General features: G+C 39.1%; 1 protein-coding gene across 2 annotated transcripts in view; it reads left to right on the top strand.

Annotated features, from left to right (window-relative positions):
- Positions 1-25,388, top strand: part of mAChR-B (muscarinic acetylcholine receptor) — a 210,965-nt gene that overhangs the window by 63,817 nt on the left and 121,760 nt on the right. The window contains exon 3 of one of the 2 annotated variants that reach the window (XM_019059487.2): positions 3,846-4,037. In XM_019059487.2, the coding sequence (XP_018915032.2) occupies positions 3,877-4,037 (161 nt within the window). In that variant the 5' untranslated portion in view covers positions 3,846-3,876. Of the gene's footprint in view, positions 1-3,834; positions 4,038-25,388 lie in introns of both variants that reach the window. The other variant, XM_019059486.2, reaches the window with a different exon arrangement.

Below are 25,388 nucleotides of genomic sequence, written 5' to 3'. Positions count from 1 at the left end.
ATTCATGGCGATCAAATTCATACCCTCCGAAAATGATTAGAAATTGGAATTCCGCTCCTTCCGCCCTCATGAAGAAAAGAGAATATTGGTGACGTATGGTGGCAACGCAGGACGGGATCGCCTCGAGATTTGGAATCAGTTGCGGTGTCAAATAGAGAGACAACTGAATCTCGGTCTCCTTTTTGATTTTGCCCTTTGTGTCACACGTCCTCCTGTTGGAGCTATTCCGGTCCGGAAAGCTCCGCCCGATATACTCCCACCGCGGCCCAAATGAGCGATCCTCGGCCAATTCGAAAAGACCGTCAAAGAAAAGCACCGTTGAAAATAGGGAGAAATCCGAGCTTAGCTATATACAAGGTCAGCACAGCGGCACTGAGTCAATAGCATCGCGCCGAGTCGTTCTTTTTGATTTGGGTTTAATTTGTATCTTTATGGCCAGGTGTATTTTTATGAAATAGTTGGTCAGTTAAGTGCTTTCTGCTCTGAATGATGAAGTTTCCCGATCATTATTTATTATGATATATAACTTCGTGCTTGTATGGATGAGTCAGAAATGGTGGTTCTTCAATGCTGAATGAAGTCAATATTAAATTTATTAAAGAATATTAGAGTCAGCCCTTACTCTTTTGTCAAATTATTTCAAGTTCATCATAAAACGATGGTAGATTCTGAAAATACTCAAATACACAGATTATAAATATTTAAAAAAAAAAGGAGTCGTAAGACAGGAGAAATAATGGGTAGTTCAAAAATGTAGAAAGGTATTACATAGAGCCAAAATGAAAATAAATGATCTACTTTTTTAAAAAGTACATAAGTATTCAACGTCCAAATTTGAACAATGGTTCAATTAATCTAATCTTCATATGAAGCGGAACTCATTATTTTTCAGGATTTAAGAAAATTTATTAAAACTAATCCCGGGCCTAATATTGAATTCCTGAGAACCTCAAGGGTAATTACGGTTAACTTGTTAGCAAGCAAGTCGTCGTATACGTCTCACTCCCGATGCTAAGTGCCTTCCAAGGGGGAAAATTTAGATATTTAATACGACTCCTTTTTCCTCTTTTTTCGATTGAGCACAGGAGAGAATTTCATGAGCCGCCGCCTGCGGCACACTATGGTCCAGAACTCGAGAATAGGAAGAAATATGTTGGATAATGACTGAAAGATCACGAGAGTTTCGTCTCTGATGATTTGTGAGTCGCTAATTTCGAATTGCCTACATTTTAACACCCTGACTTATGAATTGTGGGCAAGTTTATGGCACGCTACGGCGCGGCGTGTTGCCAGCTCGAACTGACGCCTACAAACCTAAAGGGATACTTCAAGCATGGCGCAATGCTTGAAGTATCCCCTTAGGTTTGTGGGCGTCAGTGCGCGTTTCGAGCTAGTAGCACGCCGCGGCTCTCTCGGCGGGCGGGTGGTGAATGATTTCATGCGGGGAAAGCTCCCAGGCGGAGAAACTCGTGTATCGTGTAAATTTTTTTGTTTTTAATTTTTTTTTAATTTTCAACTTTTAAAATTACACACCGGTCGTGTGAAGTAACTGGTGAACTCTCAACGCTAGATAAAGTGTAATAATGAAAGGCGAGTCATACGCCATGCGAGCTGTGGACGGCGCAGGTTGGCTCATGAAATTCTCCCCTGTGCTCTGTCGCTCTTTTTTTAAAACATTTTTATATAACAATTAGGTACATAACTATAACAAATTATATTGTTACACCTGTATCTATTTACCATAATCTCCATTTAACGTGTTCGATAAAACTTTAAAGACTTATATATATCTAGTCAGAATTGGCTTCGTTAAAATGCGATCTCTACTTTTGATAAATATTGTTAGATATATTCTGTTGTATTAATCTGTATATACGACTCTCATAACGTCCTCTTGGTAGAAAATCCTTACATATGTATAGTGGTTAATCGCTCGAATGAGTGATTCCTGACAACCGTGACTCAGTAGAATGGCTGTGCGCAAATTATTAATTTGAAAAAAAGGAAAATATTAAATTTAACACATTGACTTGAGCAGTTTTTCTCGTAAAAGGTCCTGTCAACCTCATCGCCGAGCCACCACGGTCCGTTGCTCCTCTGACACAAAGGCGTATCTCAATTTCCACGTGAGCCTCCTTTAACATATAAATCCATGTTTAATAGAGCTCATGCGGAAATAGAGGTATCCCCTTACGTCCAGAAAAACGACGAGTTGAACTTGCCTTCGGGAAAAAATTTCATGGCATAAACGACACGGAAGGGGGAAAGAGAAGGGCCCACTGAAGCAAAAACAATAAGCAGCCGAGTTCCTGTTAACTCTTACAATGCTTGAAAAATTAAATTGTAGAGATATGTAGGCAGCAGAATGCACAGTCCGTCCAGGTTGGAGTTTTCCACATTAAACACTTGGACAGAACGACGCGACGGTGATTAATGGAATCCTTTGATTATTTTTTTAAACTTTTTGCGCGTGTCATGAAAACTCGCCGCTTTCATCCCTTTTTATCTCGCTGGTTATAGAACGTCTGTTCAATCTCTCCCCCGTTCGCTGGATCCGTTTTCGCAGTTTTCTTATTTTCAGCGTCGATTCTTTTTTGATCAACACAGTATGCAAGCACGCAGTAATAACGTATACTTATTTTTGTTGAGCTCTCCAGAACTTAGTTATTAAAAAATGCAGTCTTTACTGAGGTATCAGCCTTGAATATTTGTTGTATAGATTTTCCCATACTAGCGAGTAGATCCTTTGGGGATGTTACTGAATGAGGATGTTGACTAACTCTCCTCAAATGAGTTACTCGCTGGTATGGGAAAATTCACACAAAAAATATTCATGACTGAAACAGACCTCAGTAATGACTGCATTTTTTATAAATGACAGCCATAAAAAATTGTTTGGTAGTTAATTAGTTAGTTGGTTAATTTAAAAAGACAATCAACTGCTGAAGCTATTTATGTTAGAGTTAAGGAAAATACATTAAAATTTTGAGATTTAGTGGCAAGGCAAAAATGTAACATTTCTTTTGAGATTTAGTGGCAAGGCAATAATTTTACATTTCAGTAGTGACTTTCGGGTTATCAGATTTTAAAGGAAAGGAGGGGTGTTCGGAGGGGGATAATTTTCAACTTTGAAGCGTTCAGTATTGGTTTTTAGGGGGAAAAAGTGTACAGTCGAATGTTAGGGGAGAACGTTGACAGTGGTTCATACGATTTCCATCGATATATTTTCTAAAAGACATCAGTCATAAATTAGCTCACAGTTTAGTCATCTAAAGAGAAAAGGAGAGGTGCGGAAGAGAATGCAGTAGAGAGGGATGAGACAGAGTGGGAGAGGGAGATGATGATGAATCTTATCACATCACTTATTAGGAGGAAAAGACACAGATCCCACTTTGTAGTTTTAAAGTAGAGAGCTCGATGTTTGATCCCACTCCTTTACTATCAAGCATTCGATACTGAGCTGTATCCTGTTGAATTATCACTCTTTGCCGCCGAAATTCTCATGCTACGCTTCTATTTTACCCAATATTTATATAAAACTTCCTTAGTATCCCGGGAAAGATGAACACGGGAGAGGAGAGAGAACGGAATTATCGGGAATTGAATCGGTGTCTCTCCAAAGCATGAGTGATTACCGTGTATGTGTTCGTGTTCGTGTATAACTGTGAAAATTTCCCGGAAAGTTAGATTTTATCCAGAACTACCTAGGAACGGGACATCCCGTTTGATCTCCCTTCACGCGAACAGACCTGCTTAGACTGATAGATTTCAATAAGCCATCATATACATCCACTTTTGAATTTTTTTGGGTTATTGTTGACTGATTTTGCGCAGCTTTTTTCCAGATGAGGAAAAGATAACATAGCGGAGCAGGACATGGAGGTTAACAGCTCGGATTATGAGCTCGGCGCCACTGAAACTGCGGCCGATGACCTTTATGATCCAGAACCAATCGCTCAAAATGAGTTCGTCAACCAGACTGATTTCAATCAGACGTCACCGATCTACTCCATTGGGACCGACTTCCTCTCAGAATGGTAAGTTTTTAGTGCACCCGATACATTCTTCATTCATATCAAACCTGGTAGGCCGAGAGCCCGATGGAATTTTGTGACAAACTGCTGACACAAGTTATGACCACTTAAATCAACAGCCTTATACATGTTCTGACACTGAAAAGGATCATTCGCCACGTTGTAGTGTGTGCTAACACGTGGCAGACAACCATTTTCCGCGTCAGTTCAGACTTGAGTATGGTCAAATTTGCGTCCCGAGCTTGTCACAAAATATCGTCGAGCTCTTGGACTACGGGTCAAATACGCATGACTACGCATAACCACCCTTAATATTTCTCAATGAGTCACTGAATCTTGTATTTTTTATTAATTATTCTGAAAATACGAGGTGGGTAGATTACTGGTGCTTAAATGCGTATTTTTGGAGACAGAATCCTGGATAAGCCCGCTTTTAAAAAGTCCGAAGACTCGAAGGAATTTAAAATGCACCGGAATGGCGGGAAAATGATGGATGTGATGATAACGGCAGTTAAATCGCTATCTCCTCTCACTTTCCACTGATATTTTTTAAAATAAAACGTATTTCAGTTTGGAATTGTGGCTTATTTACTACAGATAACATGGATGAGATTTGATTTTCTCATTCCGAAGATATGGTTTTAACATTTCTATTGTTTTTTATACGAGGATTAGAAAGATATTTGACGGAAGTCGTAGAGACCCGAGCTTGCCTCTGATCGGTCCCGGATGACATCATTCGATTCGGCGCGAAACTGAAGTGCTTTAAAGCGGAAAAGTTTAACTTTTCAAACTGCGTTTTTCTCGGTTTCTGAGTTACTTTTGTATGTATGTAAAATGTATTCGCGGGTCAAAATTTGCTCATGGTAAAGTAACCCAATACGGTTTCCCGAACGTATAGCTACTTAAATTCCAGCCTTTATTTATGCCTTAAAATTGTAATATATCGTCGGTGAAACTGCCAGTGCACGTTTCTCGTTTGCGGTGTGTAATATCTCCGCTCTCATTTTATTATTTCGAGGGAGAACAAATCAATATTATTCTTTAAAGTGTTCACAGAGTTGTCATCGCACACAGAGGAAAAATCACGGAGGTTCTTATCAGAATTGACGCTGAGTAGTTTTTCATTTAAAAAATAAAATATGACAGGAAGTCTGCGACGTCGTAAATCGAGATACGTGGTCTTGTAGTTTCACTGTCGATTTGCAACATTTGTACGCAAAAATTGAAGTGGATTACATTTTGCAATAAGGAACCACTAGCTCTGACTCTTCCATAATATCACCTTTCTGCATAGGGAAATCTGAATTAATCCTGTAGCTATGTTAATTAAGTTGAAGGCAATCAAAATAGGTTATAGTCTATATTTTACTAGATGGAAAAATGGTTACTTATTATCATTTTATTAGAACTGTCTAATGTGGTAGTTGTCATTTTTATCGAGGTATACAGGTAAAACGGAAGTGGAAGCTTACCCTCGATCACACATTCGCCACTTAGTAGTGGAACTTCAGATAATTGTTACGATGGCCATTTCGGAGTACTTAATTCTCCATCATCAGGTGTTGTTTGCTCCAGACCTAAGGATGAAACTGTCTCAGATTAGTCACATGGTGACACGTCATGGATGGAGAATGATGAGAGAAATGATGATGGAGAATTAAGTACGATGATGGAGAATTAAGTACGATGATGGAGAATTAAGTACTCCGAAATGGCCATCGTAACAATTATCTAAAGTTCCACTACTAAGTGGCGAATGTGTGATCGAAGGTAAGCTTCCACTTCCGTTTTAGAACTGTCTAGTTTTATTAATTCATTAATTTATCGATTTATTTCATTTATTAATTGTTTTACCTTTTGTATACTTATGTTGTTTCCATACGCTGTTTTTATATGCTGTCGTTTCTTAAAAGAGCCAGAATCACTGGTTCCTTGTTGCAAAATGTAGTCCAAGCAACACTCGCAAAATCCTTTCAATTCCTATGATATCCTCCAATTCCACTCAACGAGACCACACTGGGTTGACTTTCGGAGCGCCGCGCGCCGCGTCGGGGTGGTTGATCTACCGAGGAGAGTAGCCAGTAGCGTCAGCGTCCAGCCGCAACGAGAGTAAGTTCACGACAACCGATTGTCTTTCCAATCGAGCTTCACACACAGTATCTTACAAAAGTTGAGAAACTTTGCGAACGTGTTGTGAATCCCAAAGGGGCCGTTGAGGAAAAAACAAGATCTAAAGACAAATAGACATTCATCACTACCACCGGTAACCTCGCCGCGCTATTTCTCAGCCTTTCTAGCGGTGAACTTGGAACTCTTTAAGGATTGATTTTCTTCCTTCTCTCTACAGGTTTTTATGGGGTGCTCTCCCTTTTTGTTCGAAAAAGAGAAAATATTACCTGGTATTATTACCCTTTACCTTATTTATGAGCAAATCGCCTATTCCGGAGAGAAATTCTATGTTGTACGGTAATTTTTTCGATGTTGGAGACACCTAAAGTCGAATTTCTTTAATTTTTTTCCGGAAAGTTTGGAGATTAGACTCTCAATAACTCCATCCTCCCCCCCCCCCAAAAAAAAAAAAAATAATTCTACAGAAGACTAGAGTCGAAAACACATTTTTTGCTTTCATGTAACGGTATGTAATGAAGGGTTAGTAGTAGCGTATTTATTTTAGCCAAAAAAATTGAGATGCAGCAACAATTTACAGCTAGCGAAAGTTATACATGTGTACCGTGAGAGAGCTGTAACATTTAGAAATGAAGTCTTATACTCAATGCAGTTAATCATACCTAAATGATGAATGATATTCCACCGTAAAAATTGGCGATAGGAGCTGCGTTTCAAAATACTATAGGAGTTCTTATAGCCGACTAAAGAAGGCTATTGAAAATCATATAGCTGGCTGTAGAAAGCGGAGCAAATCAAGTAGCCGGGCTATACGAAGCTATAAAAAAGTATACAGTCGGGCTATAGTTCCTATCGCCGGGCTTTACACTTTAACGTCATTGGCTATAAAAGGCTGAAAGAAATTTTGTAGAAATTCGTGTGCTTTGGAAATCATTAACTTTGATACGGAACTACCTTAAATTTACAAAACACACATTATATTTTCCTTTAAAACATATTTTATTTCATCAATTAAAATGAGAATAGTCGATACAGAGTGTGCAAACATTTCAAAGTCATGAGTTGAAAAACGCTGACTCCGCGAGATTAAATATTAGAGCCTAACACAAAGTGGAGCGGCGACGCACCGGCGCGGCGCCTACCCAGATAAGACAGGAATATTTAGCCAATATTTAAACAATATTGTTTTGGTATTTATGCAAACATTGGGCCAATATTGGTTAAATATTGAGCCAATGTTAAAATCGTACACCATCTTTCCTTTTGGCATAAATACTGTGCCAATACTTTGGCTGAGAATACTGTGCCAGTACTTCAAAGGGAAAGTATTTGGATATCAATATTGAGACAATACTACACCAATATTGAATCAATTTAGGGGTTCGCAGCTAGGGGATGGTGGAAAAGGGTTAATTGTGGAAATAATTTTAGAAACCATGAAAAATAAAAATAATGAAACCACTGGGATGTTATTGAATCGATTTTGCAGATTAGAAATTTTTCATCCACCTTGGGGATTGAACCCGGGACCTACCTAACACTAACCGACGACCCTACCGATTGAGCTTCACTAGACGATGTATTTTAGTGACTTAAAACCGGTATTTAACGTCGAGTTGGACGGGCAACTAGGATATTTTCCATCTGCCTGGATTTGTCCGTGTATTTATTTTACTTTTTACTTTACTATATTTTTTAAATTTATTTTATCGTTTTACTTTGTTTTATTTCCTTGCTGACTCTATTTTTTTCTTCACTCTATTTTTTTTTTTTTCAAGCACTTCATTTTTTTTCTTTAATTATTTACTTCTTATTCCTTTACTTTGTTTTGTTTTACTGTAATTTATTTTAATACTTCATCATAATTTTTTTGACTTCAGTTAATTCTTTAAATTCATTCTATTCTTTAACCTCATTTAGTTTTTTCCCTTATACTTTATTTTTTTCTTCATCTCAGTTTTTTTACTTCATCTCCTTGCTCCCTCTAATGTTTTACTTCAGTTTAGTCTTTGACTTCATTTTATCATTAATTTGATTTACTTCATTTTATTTCTCTTCTTTTGTCTCTGTTATTCTATTATTTCCACCATTCTATTATTTTATTTATTTTTTTCTCTTTAAATTTTTCATCGACATTCTGAGATGCATTTTGCATTTGATTGCAGTTTGATGTCTTCCTCATAAAGACTATGCAGGTGCGATTGCCATAATCTCACAGCTGCACAGCTACTAAGTGCAAGTTCTACAGGAGACCAATAAGCACACGAGATCAAGAATTTCTTCTTCAGTTGAATTTAAATGTTTCATTTGAAATTTGAAAAATAAAAAATAAACAACCAGATGTGAATGAATGATAACATTCTCATTCAATGATAATATTCACAACAGTACATGAACTACAAACGAAACAAAAAAAGAAATAAACTGAGATCACGCGCAAATACATTGAAAATGACCTCAAGGAGGTGGAAATTCAACAATTTCTTGGGAGGCAAAAAAATATATATTATATTATATTATATTAAATTTGACAACAACTGCAATAACCTTTATGAATAATAAGGTTGAAAATAATGGATAATTGTTCAGAAAGAACACATTTGAGCTACGTCTTAAATCTAAGCCTTATTATGTTTAATACTTTTCGTTATGGGCAGGCATTTAGTATGATGACTTATACCGATTAGGATATCGAAAATATTTTAAAAATATTTTGAATAGCAGTATTATTGTTTAAAATATTTTCAAAATATTTTGAAAATACTTACCAATGCATTACTGTCTTTTAAAATGTTTTTAAAATATATAATAAATATTTTGAATATAAATATTATATGTACTGATATTTTAAAAATACTCTCACGATATAAATTTTTACAGTATTGAAATACAAATATTTTGAAAATATTTTTATGATGTTTTGGGTAAACATATTATTTTTAAAAATACTAAATGATGATTCTTTAAATATTTTCTAAAAAAATAATTTTGATTATAATATTATCAAAATATTGTCAGTATTGTGTAAATATTGCGACAGTACTGACAATATTTGCCCAATATTGTAAAAATATTATGTCCTTTCTGGGTACAAACCTAACAGAGATACTTCACGCATTGCTCAATGCGTGGAGTATCCCTGTTAGGTTTGTAGGCGCCAATGCGCGTTTCGTGCTCTCTGCCCGCCTGCCGCGCCACAGCGTGCCACGGCGTCTGAAGCAACTATTTCACACCGGAGGTATTGCACAGTATCATACGAAATTGAAGGCGCTCCAACATATGTAGAATGACAGGCATCCTTCTAAAGTATGGAGCTTTCCTCGCAAAATAAATCAAGATACTACGGCACAAAAAGAGAGGGGTAGTCCAAAAACTAACTAAAACTAGCTAAGTCCTAGTATCCGTAATTAGTAACGTTTAGCATACACTTTATCGCCAGGCTGTTGTTTAATCGCCATCGGCTATAAAAGGCGATAAGAAATTGTGTTGCCGGCTATAGAAGCTATTGGAAATCTTACAGCCGGCGTTAGGTCGTATAGTATTTTGGATCACACATTCTACCGCCAATTTTTACCAGGGTTAAAATGTTTAAAGATAAATGCTAGGACGTATGGATACAAACCCTATAGGTTTGTATCCTTTTACGGGTTGTAAAGAGAAACCTGATAAAACTCCTCCTTATTTTGCTGAGATGCTCTATAATAAAGGAATGAAGGATACCCGATCATTTTTTCGGTGGGAATTCTAAGGAATAAACTCGACCAGCAATCGATTTTTCAATTTATTGGAAGCCGAGGATTCTTCTAACTTTAGCAGCTATAAGTTATGAGGGAAACTTCGATTGGTCTAAATAGCTCTCAAAGTATATTTTGTATTGAAAATCCGTAATCTGGCCAAAACTAGATCCGACCAAATTACTGGTTTTGACTACAACATATGTGCGAAAAAGGTGAATTGATTGAAAAGCAAGATAATGCGAGTTAATCAAGATTTAAAATTGTTGGTATTTAATTATTCCCCTACGAAAGATCCGTTATTATTTTGATCGAGATTGCTCATCGCTTCTCTTTTCACTCGACAGGATAACCGCATTGTTTTCATAATTGCCATTCCACGGTCCAAGATCAAAAGGGAAAGAACGCTACACCTCAAGAACTAAACATCTCTAGTGTTTCCCTATTCCAGAAATATTTCGGCCGACATAATATGTGACGCGACGACTGCACGATAGCGCCTTGATGCGACTAATTCTGCTTACTGAATAGCCATGTTGCATAAACATCGGCTTAAAATTTAAATTTCCATGCCCTCGTAGCACTACGTGCAATGCACGGCGCACAGTCACCTACCAGTGATGAGATTATTAAAGGGTGGAAAGGGATTATAATTTAAGAAGAAGAAGGATTGAAATGCTAATGCTATGAAACAAAATATGTTTCTGGGTAAGAATTTCACCAAGAAAATTGATGCTAGTGTTAATTTAAAATGTAATTTTCAGTGCAGCAACATCAGTTCTAACTTTTTGCCTACCATGAGACTTAATGTGATTTTAATGAATTTTAAACTTGTTATCAAATCACCGTAACCTCTTTCATTCACCAGAGGCTTGAGATGAGAGACAGCCTCACGTTAGAACAGAGGAGGGATTACTGTGCATCAAGTTCAAACCAGAGGGGTCAGCTACCGATTTTATTTCGAATTCTCGCGGTGAATGGCGTCATGCTGAAGCCTTCGGCACAACGATCCCTCAACTTACCAACCGGAAAAGCTGCGAGAGGCGAGATACATCCGGAGGCCCGAGGGAAAGCTGTACCAGACCGGTACGGCCAGCGTTACAGAAAGACGCCGCATGAGCATTAGAATGTTGTCAAATTTACTGTAAAAAGACATTTCAATTTTAGACATCCTGCAGCGTCCCTTTTTATAATTTGCAAGTTTACTAGCTTGAGGGGCGAGTAAAATTTCCTGTACGAATCTGAGAATAATTGGAATTCATTTTGCAATTACGAACTACAATTTCTGACACATTCGCCTTCGTCTACATATGTAGAAAATGGCATGGACTGAAAAAAACTTTTTTAGGGATATTATTTAGTCTTAAAGCAACGTTTCTCGTCCTTTCTTGATTGTTTTCCCATTGCAGGACTACATTTTACGGAGTGCATCATAATTTGATCATTTCTGGTCTCTTTTTGGATCAAATACTGGCCTGATTATGGGTCCAAGAACTGATTTCGGCGAGAGATGCGGATTTTTAGGCATTGCACCACAAACCCGACAAATCCGCATTCTATACTAAATTCAGCCCTCGGGCCATGTTTAGGCCAGTATTGGGCCTAGAAAGAGGCCGACAATGGTCGAATCATGATGCATTTCGTAAAATATAGACCTTCAATAAGCAAAAATCATAAAGTCGAGGACATTTAGGGTTGACCCAAAAACGGCCCTTATCGACACCCCTCCTTCCACAGAAATTCACACTTTATGATAAGATTTGGCAACACCTAAAAGGTCATACGCCGTTCTTCCTTACCACGTCAGTGTACTCCTTTGACCCCAAAATCGTGAGCGTTAGCGCTCACTTCCTTGCCGACGAGCCCACTAACTAGATTTTCAGCGTGGACGACCGCGAGTCCGTGAACCTCGGCGTAGATTAGTCCGCGTTAACCTAATTTTTAGCACTTTAAAAGCACCTCCTCGAGATGAGCTCGTTCAAATCCGTGCTTTCTTTTTAAATCCAGGCTCCGGAGTAGAGAGAAGGGGAGGAAGAGGGGAGGGGGAGGGGAGGAGAAGAATTTATACACGCAGGACTTGATACTTGATTCTAATCGGCAGGGATTCACGTCGCGTCGCGCGCCGGGCTAATCCACGACGTGGAATCCAATTTATTTGCGGTGCAAGTAGGCATTTCGGAGCCGAGGCCCCTGTCTCTCCCCCGAAATGAGCCCCATTTGTGCCTCGTCTCATTTAACTCGCCCTTAACTCCGGCTCACTCGCACTTGTCGAATCTCCTCCCTTGACCGGGCGGGGAATATCCCTCCCCGAAACGCACCCGGGGAAAATACTCCCGTGCTAAGGGAGAACGCCGTAACAGCCTTCAGGCGTTGCCAATTTTTCTTTGATAAAACAAGAATTTCCCGGTAAACTTATGATTATTTTCCTTCCCATTTTTCGAGTAATTTTGGTCGCTATTTCACCTAAAGTTCCTTAAAATGTCAAGGGAAAACATGCATAACTTTTCTCAAAAATAAACAATTTATCGAGGGAAATTTGGCACCTCTGGAATGTTCATACGGCGTTTTTCCTTAGCACGGCGGAATAGACCTCAATTCAGGAGAAAGAGAGGCTCCGCGTTAAATTAAAACTGAGGGAACTCCCCGTTCGTAGCTTTGTTACTCCGTGAGACTTAATTTCGAAACCAAATTTTAATTCCTACTCGTGATCTGGCAGGAAAAGGGGGCTGCAATGCACGGGAGAAATTTTTTTTCAGCAGTGTGATCTATTTCACATCAGGCCTTAAAATCAAATTAGAATCATCAGCGGAAAAACCCGCTTTTGGTTTATTTAATTTTTGTGAAAATAGAGAGCGCGAACTCAAATTTTCATCCGTCAGTTTTGAGCTCTGACACAGCAAGCCCTGGTAAAAATTGGCAGTAGAATCTGTGTTCCAAAATACTATCGACCTAAAGCCGGCTGTAAGATTTCCAATAGCTTCTATAGCCGGCTACACAATTTCTTATAGCCTTTTCTAGCCGATGGCGATTAAGCAACAGCCAGACGATAAAGTGTGTACTAAATGTTACTAATTACGGATGCTACGACTTAGTGAGTTTTTGGACTACCGCTCTCTTTTTGTGCCGTAGTATCTTGATTTATTTTGCGAGGAAAGTTCCGTACTTTTGAAGGATGCCTGTCACTCTTAATATGTTGGAGCGCGTTCAATTTCGTATGATACTGTGCAATACCTCCGGTGTGAAATAGTTGCTTCAAGCGCCGTGGCAGGCGGGCAGCCAGCGCGAAACACGCATTGGCGCCTACAAACCTAACAGGGATACTTCACGCGTTGCGCAATGCGTGAAGTATCCCTGTTAGGTTTGTAGGCGCCAGTGCGTCGCCGCTCCGCTTTGTGTTAGGCTCTAATATTTAATCTCGCGGAGTCCGCGTTTTTCAACTCATGATTTTAAAATGTTTGCACACTCTGTATCGACTATTCTCATTTTAATTGATGAAAAAAAATATGTTTTAAATGAAAATATAATGTGTGTTTTGTAAATATTAAGGTAGTTCCGTATCAAATTTAATGATTTCCAAAGCTCACGAATTTCTACACAATGTCTTATAGTCTTTTATAGCCAATGGCGATAAAGTGTAAAGCCCTGCGATAAGAACTATAGCCCGACTGTATAATTTTTTATAGCTTCGTATAGCCCGGCTATATGATTTACTCCGCTTTCTACAGCCAGCTATATGATTTTTAATAGCCTTCTTTAGTCGGTTATAAGAATTCCTATGGTATTTTGAAACGCAGCTCTTATCGCCAATTTTTACCAGGGAGTTGAGACTTAATATTCAGCTTTTTCTCAAAACTCACTAAAAAAATTTATATGTTGAATCAGCACCCGGGATGTCAAAAATGTGTCTGGTGATCCCAAGATGCTGCCTTTACCACCCTCGCAGTTAATATTACATCCTACGAATGCAAATTTAACGGCGTGGGCAATCAAGGGTCAAAATTAAAAACCAAATCTCAATTACAGTGTCCGAAAACTTTTCACATTTTCTTCTTCTTTTATTTGCATTATTTTTCAATGGTAGCAACTGAACTGACTGTATCATGACTTTGAATTTTCAAAAAATACCGGATAAAAAGTGACAAAAAATTGAGTGCCCTTAAAATTCCTTGTAGAGGAAGTTTAAAGTAGTATTTCCCCGAAAAGTGATTAATCTTGACCAGTTAATGATTCGTTCGAAGCCCTAACTGAGGTAAAATAACATCAATCAGAGACCCATTTTGACCAGAAATAATCATAAATAAGTAGCTCACTTAAAGCTTCTGAAAGAAGTTAATTCTGCTCCCATCAAGGATCAGGTTGAATCAGAGGTTGAACTGAATTAAACTAAACTTTCGTGAATTTTTCATAAAATGAGAAGAGAGCCAATCATGTATCCCCATTTCTGTCTTTTAAAACCATCTAAAAAATGACAATGTTTCCTCTCTTTTTTGATGGTACCTCACCTTCCCTAAAGTAAATAAATAAAACAAGGCGGCAACATCGAGAATAACGGACCAGGGAAAAAGGTTCAAAATTTGTCTCCCGATTTTCATCAATCCACGAGCTGTTTGAGCCACCAACTGACTTTTCCTGCCTCTTAGGGGAGGAATCCTGTGTTTGAGCCTTTCAAATTACCTCATATAATTAAGCTTGAAGAGACAAGAGCCAATTCTGTTTTTCTGAATGAGTTCTTCTACGTAGATTAATTTTAATTTAATTTCAATTGTATATCTTCTATCACTGTATATGCTTTTTTCGTTTCCTCAGATCAAAAGCTCACGCGAATATCAATCGGAGTTAGGTTTTGAAACATTTCTGTGATGAGACAACGGGTTTTACATACATTTTCGTTTGGCTGTATGGACTATTTTGCTTAAATTCCAACCTGATCCTGAAATTGCATTCATTCGAAGATTCGCGGCGAAGGAGATCAGTATTATATTCGGTGAAAGAGAAACAAATAATAAATCTCGATATGAGCCTTTCAGTTCTTCTGCGCTCTTAAATTTCGTTTTAGTAGAAATATAAAAAAGAAGAGGAATAAAAAAAGAAGGAACACTGAAAAAGTCATACTCGAAACTTTGACCAAGGTGACGAGCATCTAATTCAGTCACTGTCCAAGATTTTCATCCGAGTTCTCCCGTCCTTTTGGCCTGAATAAATATGAAATGTTGGTGTTACGTTGTGTCTTCGCTGCCAGATTCGCGGCAAAAGTCTTGAAAGACGAACACTATTTCATAGGGATCCACGCATCGCAAACATATGAAGTTTCAATTTAGTCTAGAGGGCTGATTTGAAATGGATAGACAAAGCGATTGATAAAGAAAATAAAGGGAAAATGGAGCACTCCTATTGGTTGACACGGGTGGACGGACGGGCGGATAGACTAAAAAGGAAAATAATTGACTGACGACAGGATCCTGCCTAAGTTGTCATTATTTATTACATACCTTTGTCCATAACCTCCTGTATCCATCGATGGGATCGCTCAATTTTCTCGTCTTATTCGTCTATCAATTTCAAGAATTAGCCTGCTTATCGCAAGTAAATAAAACATAAGAGTAATACCAATCAATCAATATAATCAATCATACAACAAATAAAGACAATAATCGCTACCTCTCACACATTAAGACTTTTTTATGTTAAAAAGGCAAATTCGATGGGTCCTCATAATTTGACTTTTCCTTAAGACATTTGACTATATACAGCCGTGCTAAGGAAAAACGCCGTATGAACATCCGAGAGTTGCCAAATTTCCCTCGATGCAATGTTCATTTTTGAGGAACGCTATGCATATTTTACCTTGAAATTTTCAGAAACTTTGAGTAAAATTGCGAACAAAATTACATGAAAAATTTGAAGAGAAATATTCATAAATTTTCCCGAGAGATAAAAATTTATAAATACATATATTTGACCAATTTTTTGCCAAAGGAAATTTGGCAACGCTTAATGGCTCATACGACGTTCTTCCTTGGCACAGCAATATAAGTCTGCAACGTACATAAATGCGTTTTCGCGCTCTCTCACTTTCGCCATCTATTTTTTCCCACCTCGCCCCTCCTCTCCTCCTATTTTACCATCATCATCATCATTGTAAGCTGGATTTTTTATTTTATTTATTTTTTTTTAAATATTTGACAACAGAGGTGACGATGGCCGGATACGCGGACCGCAGCCGCGAGTCTGTTTTGAGATAACTGCAACGGAAATCACGGGGATCGTGTTACGAGATAGGGCGAGACCGAGAAAAATACACAAATGAAAACCTTCCCCGTTTATTTACTCATCAAACAAGTGTTTTTCCTACTTTTCCCGCTTTCCCTGACACATCCCCCTCCTCGCCCGGAGCCTGGGCTCCCGCGGGAAATGCAGTCGCGGCGGCGGTCAAGGAGAATGAGCACTTTATCATGGTACACCATCGGCCAATGGCCCGTATTTGTTTTCAAAAGCGCTCGCTCTTTTTTCCCCCATCGGCCCTCGGTTTTTTTAGTCGGCCTCCCCTCTGATACGAACGAGTTAGCAAAAACGAGTGCGAAATCTTCAACGGCCCTCTATTAGCAAACAAAAAATTTAAATTCGCAAGAATACGAGCGCGCCACGTGACCGACGAAAGGCACATTCTAGAATGACCCCAAACGCGTTGGTTGGTTTTGTGAAAAAAGAGAGACATCCAGCACCGGCTATACACCCGTGCTGATAATGAATTTATCTGAAATCATAAACGCAATACTGTCATTCTAACAGTTTTAACAAGAGCCTCGTTAATTTTTTTATTGCTTGTTCACGTTTTTTTTCTACCTTCCCCCTCCCCTTTTTTTATTTTTTTAAAAGAGAAAAACGTATGCGATTAACGTAAGTAAAGTTGATTCTTCAATATTACTTTGTAAGTAGATGGATTCCTCCCTACATCCTTACAACTGAGGATACAAAATATCTGAACTCACGCAACAATTAACGCTAAACTAAAACACATTAACATTCAAACAAACTTTAAATGCAAGTGTTGGAGGTTTTAAAAATGGTTTCATTGGTTTCCTAGTGTTTTCTTCTAGATGCGACTCTTTAAAATTTCAAATGTGATGAAATAACCATCAACATTTGCAGTTTTAGTCGAAAATTTCATGACCGACCTTTCTAATTGCCTCGATCCACCGTACAACGCGACTGTGAGACACCCAAACCATGCACCTCGGTTTGTGACGTAGCGGACTTGCTGTTATACTTTATTATTGAAATGGAAAGTGAAGTTCCTCGACGTCAATCCCTCAAAACTTCGGTGATTTTCAATCTCCGTGCGGAAAAAATTCTGTAAAAACTTTAAGAAGTAGTGTTGATTTGTTCCCCTTTAAAAAATAAAATGACAGCGTGGAACTTCTAAAACACTGCAAATGATATTCGTGGCTTGGCAGTTTCATCGTCGATTTATACGTTTCCCTCATAATATGAAATAAGTTGAGCCTTTTAGGTTAGATTCTGCTTTGCTAGAGGTATTTTCCAGCTAGTCGACAAACTCTCAACTGAACAAAAATGTCCATTCCATACGCTCTACGAACTCGAATGTGAGACGAGATTTTTTTTCCATATCACGAGATGAGGCATTTTGTATCGGGTGTGAGCACAAGCTCAACGCAGTGCTGCTCGTCTTAGAATAGATGCCGTTGATCAGTTTCAGGAGAGGGAAAGCGAAGGAACTTGAATTTCACGAGAAGATTATTATTATCACGCTGTCAGCTTCTTCTGACAACCTAATCTCCGACAAACTCCTCACCTCCGCACGGACGGGTTCACGTTAAAAAAATAAATTTTCTCGTACTTTGAAAATCCTTATTTTTACACTTGAACCTTCAATTTAACTTTAAGCCAGCGGGTCGATTGGTGAATCGTTATCGAATGACCTTGATCGATAACTCCTTATTTTGACAATTCTACGTATCGATTAAGGTCATTCGATAAAGACTAAGCAATCGAGACGCTGAAGCTGCCTCTTGATTGAAATTACCTGCGGGCCGATTATTACAATTAAGAGACAAAGCAATAGACAAAGAAGACATAAGGAGTATAAAGCAATCCTATTGGTTGAAATGGGTGGTTCCTATAGACTAAGGGAGAAAATGATGAACTATCGCGTCCCTCGTGGGTTGCCGTCAGTTAGTCTATCACCTTAGTCCTTTGTCCATTGCAACCACACGCTTCCACTAATAGGATCCCTCAATATCTCTTTTGTCTCCTTTGTCTATTGCTTTGTCTATCGATTTCAATAATCACCCCGCTGGATGTCTGAAAAACGCAAGTGCTTAACCCGTCAAATGGACATTTTCTCTCAGATTGCGTATCTTTTTTCCAATCCTAGTGCATTTAAATTCCAGTTCCGAAATCAATGTTGCTCTCATAAACTACCCTCTGAGGCGTCTTTTACCGAAGTTCCTTTATTTTCTATCATATTCATGCTTTGATACTTGTGTAAAAAGTAGAGGAAGCAAAATAAATTGAAAACTTCAGAATTTTTTAACGACCAATTTCAAGATACTTAAAAGTCGAACTAACATCCACATTTTATACCGGATTTATTACCTGCTATGGCACGAATTAATATTAGTCCAGGCAAACAAGGAAAAGAGCCTGCAAAAATCCCGGGTAGCAATGTTTTCATCGATTCCTATGTAATTTTTGACGCTGAATTCGAATTTCAACTTTGCGCCATTAAATTCGGACCGGAAAGTTGCCAAATTTGGCAAAAATGGCCTAAAATCGGCCTTTTTTCCGGATTATGGCCTGTAACTTGCCAAAAATTGATCTGACGATAAAATTAGTTATTTTCAGAAATGAAGCTCGTTAAATTTCCTACAAATCAGTTCCTATACATTTTTTTGCTCAGGGCAAAATTAAGCGCGCTGGCGGGCTCCAAACTTTGAAAAATGAGCGAAAATTTGGTTTTTTGCGGGTTAAGGCCTGTGACTCGTCCAAAATGGATCTGACGACAATTTGGTTGTTTTAAAAAAAAGTTCGTTAAATTTCCCATAAAAAAGTTTCTATACACTTTTTTGCTCAAGGCAAAACTAAGCGCGCTGACGGGCACCGAACTTCGAAAAATGAACGAAAATCGCGTTTTTTTGCGGTTTTTGCAAAAATCCCGGGTAGCAATGTTTTCATCGATTCCTATGTAATTTTTGACGCTGAATCCGAATTTCAACTTTGCGCCATTAAATTCGGACCGGAAAGTTGCCAAATTTGGCAAAAATGGCCTAAAATCGGCCTTTTTTCCGGATTATGGCCTGTAACTTGCCAAAAATTGATCTGACGATAAAATTAGTTATTTTCAGAAATGAAGCTCGTTAAATTTCCTACAAATCAGTTCCTATACTTTTTTTGCTCAGGGCAAAATCAAGCGCGCTGGCGGGCTCCGAACTTCAAAAAATGAGCGAAAATTGTGTTTTTCGCGGTTTTTGCCCGATGTCTTCTGTTTTAATCGTCCGACGAGTAATTTCTGGACAAATTAAGTGCAGATGATAAAATTTACACTTAGTGAAATGAATTGATGTAAATAATAAGGATAACCCAACACATCACAGTATGCGCAATTTTCGCACATTTTACAAAGTTCGGAGCCCGCCAGCGCGCTTGATTTTGCCCTGAGCAAAAAAAGTGTATAGGAACTGATTTGTAGGAAATTTAACGAGCTTCATTTCTGAAAATAACTAATTTTATCGTCAGATCAATTTTTGGCAAGTTACAGGCCATAATCCGGAAAAAAGGCCGATTTTAGGCCATTTTTGCCAAATTTGGCAACTTTCCGGTCCGAATTTAATGGCGCAAAGTTGAAATTCGGATTCAGCGTCAAAAATTACATAGGAATCGATGAAAACATTGCTACCCGGGATTTTTGCAGGCTACAGCCCCGTTCATGGCTTATTTGCCTGGACTATATTCCGCAGCACTCGATAAACTTTTTTAAAAACGTTCTATAACCTTTGCAAGATAGAGGAGATGTATTCGGGCCTCGTCCTTTAACTTTTCTACCAAATCCGAGCGTCTTCTCATTGGCAGCACAAAACAGAGCATTGTGACTTCACGTCTTGCGCCATCGCGCCTTCAATTTTGCAGCGGCAACACGGACATCCATCGAGTACGAATAGTTGTATCTCTGCGCCGTCAGCAATGCGCGTCTTTTCTTTGCTCTATTTCCAAGTTGTGTTCGTTCCGCTTGTCTCATTTGTGCTGGTTCTGCAAGGACTCCGTAAGCAAAGCTGCCAAAGATAAGATGTAAATCTATTTGACCATTTTTAATCAATTTAATTTAATTACCTACCAATCAGTAAAATAAAAAATCCCGTCATATGCGCCTAGTTAAAGATCTAACGTTAATCATGGAGCGAGGATCTCAAGAATTCAAAAAGTGAGCCTAAATTTAGAGCAATGGTGACTCTTTTACGTTGGTAACAATAGATTTCTTCAATTTGATGAATTCATCTAAGACAGTCGTTTGGGCATACTTGCTCATGCTGAAAGGGATTATGTACAAATTAATTATATCAATAGGAGGTACTTGTACCTAGGATTCGGGTGCTTCATGGTTCATTTTCATTTATTTCAGCATGAAAACTTCAGCTTTGAAGCATGGAGCTTGTCATCAGTTGTTTCACGTGAATTAAAATGGAAGAAATTTATTGTGTCAATTTTTCAAAAATGACTAGTTATTCGCGCAACAATGCTCTTCGATCTGTGACCATCTAAGTCGGTGTCAATCTTGGTTGAGTTGTAATTTTTCTGTGAATTTTTTGTCCGCCGACTATGCTCAACGTGAAATTTTGATAAACAGTATATTGTAACTCATACCTATTCTTTTTTTGTTCATCGTTCATTCCATCTAAAATGTTGTAGGAACGAACATTTTGGCAAAAATTGGCAAGCGTGCAACATCGGAGAAAACGCCGCGTCGTCTAACGAGAGAAATTGAAAGTGAGTAAATTGCAAGTATTGGAGCGTGAAAACTTGTATTTAAAGATGAGTTGCTCGGCGCAGCGCGCGTTTGAATCCCGGTGCAGCGCCGCGCCAGTAAAACTGGGAAGGCAATTTAGTTGAATCTCCGCGTCATTCTTAATTATGCCAAACACAGGTGGAGAGAAAGTTTGGAGGGTGGCATTGCCACGTCATTTTTGACGTACACGGAAGCACGAATATGGATGAGGAGCAACACAGATGAAGCAAAAGAATACGGAAGACAGACGCCGGGAGAAGGGAAACCCGAAGAGGATTAGTTTAAAGAGTGGAGTTGTGAGAGGGTCTGGGAAAAATCCACGCTCTGAGTTACAGAGCACGCGGGAATTTTGAGTATGGCTCCCCGCCTCGGAGGCTGGCTCGGGAGGAATAGCGGCAGAGGCGCAACTGTTGGAGACGAATAATGAGTTTCGTTTGCGCACCAATAACTTTTCGCGTCTCTGTTTGCTTTCGCGAATAGTTGATTCCATCTCTCCGTTGTCAGAGGTGTTCACCTTGGAACTTCGGGTGAGCTCCTTCTTCTGAATGGAGCCGTTGTCATGAGGATTTCGTCGAGCGCGCGAGTTCGCAAATTCGCCGGCCCCGTCACCGTTGCTCGCGCGGTAATCAATCAGACAAGTTTTAATTTCACCGATTGAGTTTCATCGGCAGCGTAGTTTCACCCTTTGGAATATTGCAAGTAAGGCGTTGTAAGACGATTAAAAAATAATCTCACATTGAAAAAAATTCAAAATAAGTTTGAAGAAGCGAATTTTATTTCGAGGTCCGTTACTACTTTTGTGTCCTATAACCTCCGAGCTGCCATTTTATTTGAGTTCGGAACTTCCGATTCGATAACTCACGAATCGCAAACTTGGTGTGTGATTTTGGTTCCACCTCTCGAGGTGATTCTAAAAAAGGTTCGACCCTTCGAAAGCCAACGGATCTGATTGATCGAATCTCGTAACAACGGTGTCCACTGGTGTTGGTGATTAATAAGACAAACCGGGAGAGAGCTTTCCGCAGAGGTTCGGAACTTTAAGTAAAATTCGCTTAAGATTTGAGACACATCGATGGCCGAAGTTCGAAACCGCGTGCCTGCGTTTACAACATAAACAGATTTAGTGGCTGCGTCATTCGATTTAGTATCGAACCCTTGGCTCAAATGTAAACAGACACAGAAACTCGTTTCTGATTTGCGCCCTTTGCGCCATGGTGGTTAAATGCATCCAGGTGTTTCTTACAATCGAAATTTCTCGTGTTTAATGAGTCTTTAATTGATTTATGACTAAATTTTAAAAAATTAACACAATTGACTGATGAAGAATTCGTACATGAGGTTATTTTTTAGTTTTTTTTTTTGGTTTGAACCAAGAGTTCGATATTATATCCAATGACGTAGTCACCAAATCAGTCTATTGCAGACTTCGCATCAAACTTTAATTTTCCTTTGGAAAACTAATCAGCGCAATTCCTTGAAACTTTCCTTAATTTTTTTTCTCTATTAGCGGAAAATTCTGTACAAATCTCAAGTTATAAAGATTAATTTTTTATCTTTGAAAAAATAAATAGAAGCGGATATTTTGGAACACTGCAGTGATTAAGATAAATGGTTCCGCACATACGCTATCAACATCCATTGTTAAATTGGTGGAAATTCGGTGCCCGGGTCTACGTAGCACCCAAAAACCCCGAGCGAAATGAATGCGAAGTAAAATTAGCACCATAAAAGCGTATGACGATCCGCAAAAAGAGTAGATTCCACTCCGTAATAGTGTAAGTCACTCCGTGAGGAGGATGGATTCCGCTCCAAATTTTTATCACTCAGGGTTTTTGAGTGGTATAGATATAGACTCCGGCACATAATTACATTCAAAAATTTTTAAAAATGCACTAAGAGGCTTCATATCCGAGAGAATAGACTGGTGGCAAAAATGAATGAGTATAAGTGAAGACTCGGCAACCGTATCCCATTCAATTTAACCAAACTAGGACACCCACGTTTGATGAATGGCGCAGTTTACAATTTGGAGCCGCTGTCCGTACACCCCGCAGTTTTCCCTGCCGTAAGTCGCGTCGTTCCGTTGCGTCCTCTCCTTGCATGATGATTCCAGTTTCTACGGACTCGGGTTCCGAGAACTTGGAGGGAAGCAGGAATTCCTGACAGGAAGACACTCCTATGACAGATCTGAGAGAAACGCGCCAGCCGCTCTTCCTCCAAATTATTTTCGAATGGACGGCTCAGGGTTCAAACCCTTCGGGCGTTCGTTTTTCATTTCATTTGATTCATCGGGGCGGGAAATATTTCACCTCTGCAGATTGAAACATACCTGTACCAGTGTACTGCCGTGCTAAGGAAAAACGCCGTATGAGCCTACGAGAGTTGCCAAATTTTTTCTTAGAAAATCTTCAGTTTAGAAGAGAATTATGAATATTTTCTTGAAACTTTTAGAAATTTTAAATCAAATTACGAACGAAACCTTCCGAAAAATCGGAAGAGAAATATACATTCACAAATTTCCCTGAAAATTCTTATTTGTCGAAGAAATTTTGGCAACGCCTGGTGGTTTGCACGGCGTTCTTCCTTCGCATGGCAGCGTAAGGGTGTATTATGTACAACCTTAATATACATTTCATATGGACTTTTTTTCAATCTTGATATATTTCAGTTTTGCAACTTTCATAAGGGTAACTAGATATCTCTATAAATGAGAAAAAAAAAAACAATAAGAAGTGGCTCGAACTGTATGTAACAAGGTGAAGAAATGGTGCTTGGTCCACACCATTTTGCAACATTTGCTGGCGTGCTGCTAGCGCGAGAGGTTCACTGGCACCTACAAACCTAAGTGGATACTTCACGCATTGCACAATGCTTGAAGTATCCACTTAGGTTTGTAGGCGCCAATGAGCCTCTCGCGCTGACCGCCCGCCCGCCGTGCGGCGGCGCCTGAAGCAACTATTCCACAATAGAGATGTTGCACAGTATTATACGAAATTGAACGTATTAAGAATGACAGGCATCCTTTAAAAGGACAGATCTTTCCTCGTAAAATAAATCAAAATACTTATCGTGCACAGGAAAAATCTAAGAGCCTTTAGCTGAGGCAAATATAGAGGTTCATCCGGTTCAGGTACAAGGTGGGAATTTCTTGAAAGATAATTAAGTCCTGTTACATTAAAGAGGTGTAGAGAGTTTTAGTGAATTTTGTCTCGTGGAATTGACGCTTCCCCATTTTTACCAAAACTCTCAACTATATATTATTCTCCGATGGACCAAACAGACAAAACAAAAAAACAAGCAAACCCTCACTCTTCCAAGACATTATACATTTTCATCCAAAAACGTCGTGAGCAAAGGTCGTTTGTATTTACATGTGGGCCAATTAACTTTGGGTCTCAACTGACACGTGGACCAAAACTCCCGTGCCGAAAAAACGCGTGGACGTAAATTACTGGAAAAAACAGGTGCGCAGACAAAAAATCTTTGACGAAATGTCCTATAACCTGTTTTTTCCGACTAAATACGAGGAAATATACTTCATAAATGTTGGAAAAGCAGAGGATTCCGCAAGGCACTTTATGGTACAAATATTTTTAATTCTGGTGTATAGGCGGTGAAGTATGGCGTGAAGTTGAGGGCTTTTTAGACTGGTGACAACAGTTTGACGTAGCTCATTAACGCGTGCCTTGTAAACGAGTGTAAACCCGCATCCCTCCCATCATTTCTTCGAGGACGGATCAAGATCTACCAAGATACAATAAATTTGAAAGAACCTTTTCCGAGTGTTCCTTCTTATAGGAATGTTACGGTTTTATTCGTGCAGAGTATGATCATAATATGCACTCATGCATGATCCTGTTTGTCCTCCGGCCTTCATACGTACAGCATTCTTCAGTATAGTTCTAATAAAACACAAAATCGTCAAATGAATTTTATCCAACTTGCACAGATGCGAAGCCCCCCCCCCCCCCCCACTCATGAAAGTAAACTTTTGACAGAAAACGGTAGCGAGATCAATTTCGAAGTTCAAAGTGAGCACAGCTCGCGAGGCTCCCACATCTCGTCTTGTATTCAGGAAACCGGACGATTCGACGGAACTGATGACGCGGTGAGTGACGTATCAGTCTGGAAAACCCGATAGCTTTGCCCCAGGATGTGGGGCTCCTTCCAGCCGGGGCGTATGTAACTTTTCTTGTTTTCGCGCTCCGAGCTTAAATAAGTTGACCTTTTCGATTTACATTCTCCGGAGCACGCTGATCCACACGCATCGGAGGCGGTGGTGCCAATTCACCATTCTTACCGATTGGCTTAGCTTCAGAAACTCCAAACTCGGCGATAGTTCCATTGACGTGTTATCGCGTATTATGAAGCGTGGGAAACAGTGGCAGGGCGTCAATCATCGATTATCGATGTTTCTCCATTTGAAGAATCGATTTATTAATCGATTACCTTTGTTCGAATTTACCTTTG

This window comes from Bemisia tabaci, chromosome 4 (assembly GCF_918797505.1).
Source record: "Bemisia tabaci chromosome 4, PGI_BMITA_v3".
In the NCBI taxonomy this organism is placed as follows: domain Eukaryota; kingdom Metazoa; phylum Arthropoda; class Insecta; order Hemiptera; family Aleyrodidae; genus Bemisia; species Bemisia tabaci.
Note: the sequence above shows the minus strand (reverse complement) of the source record. Positions and strands in the feature narration are given on the sequence as shown.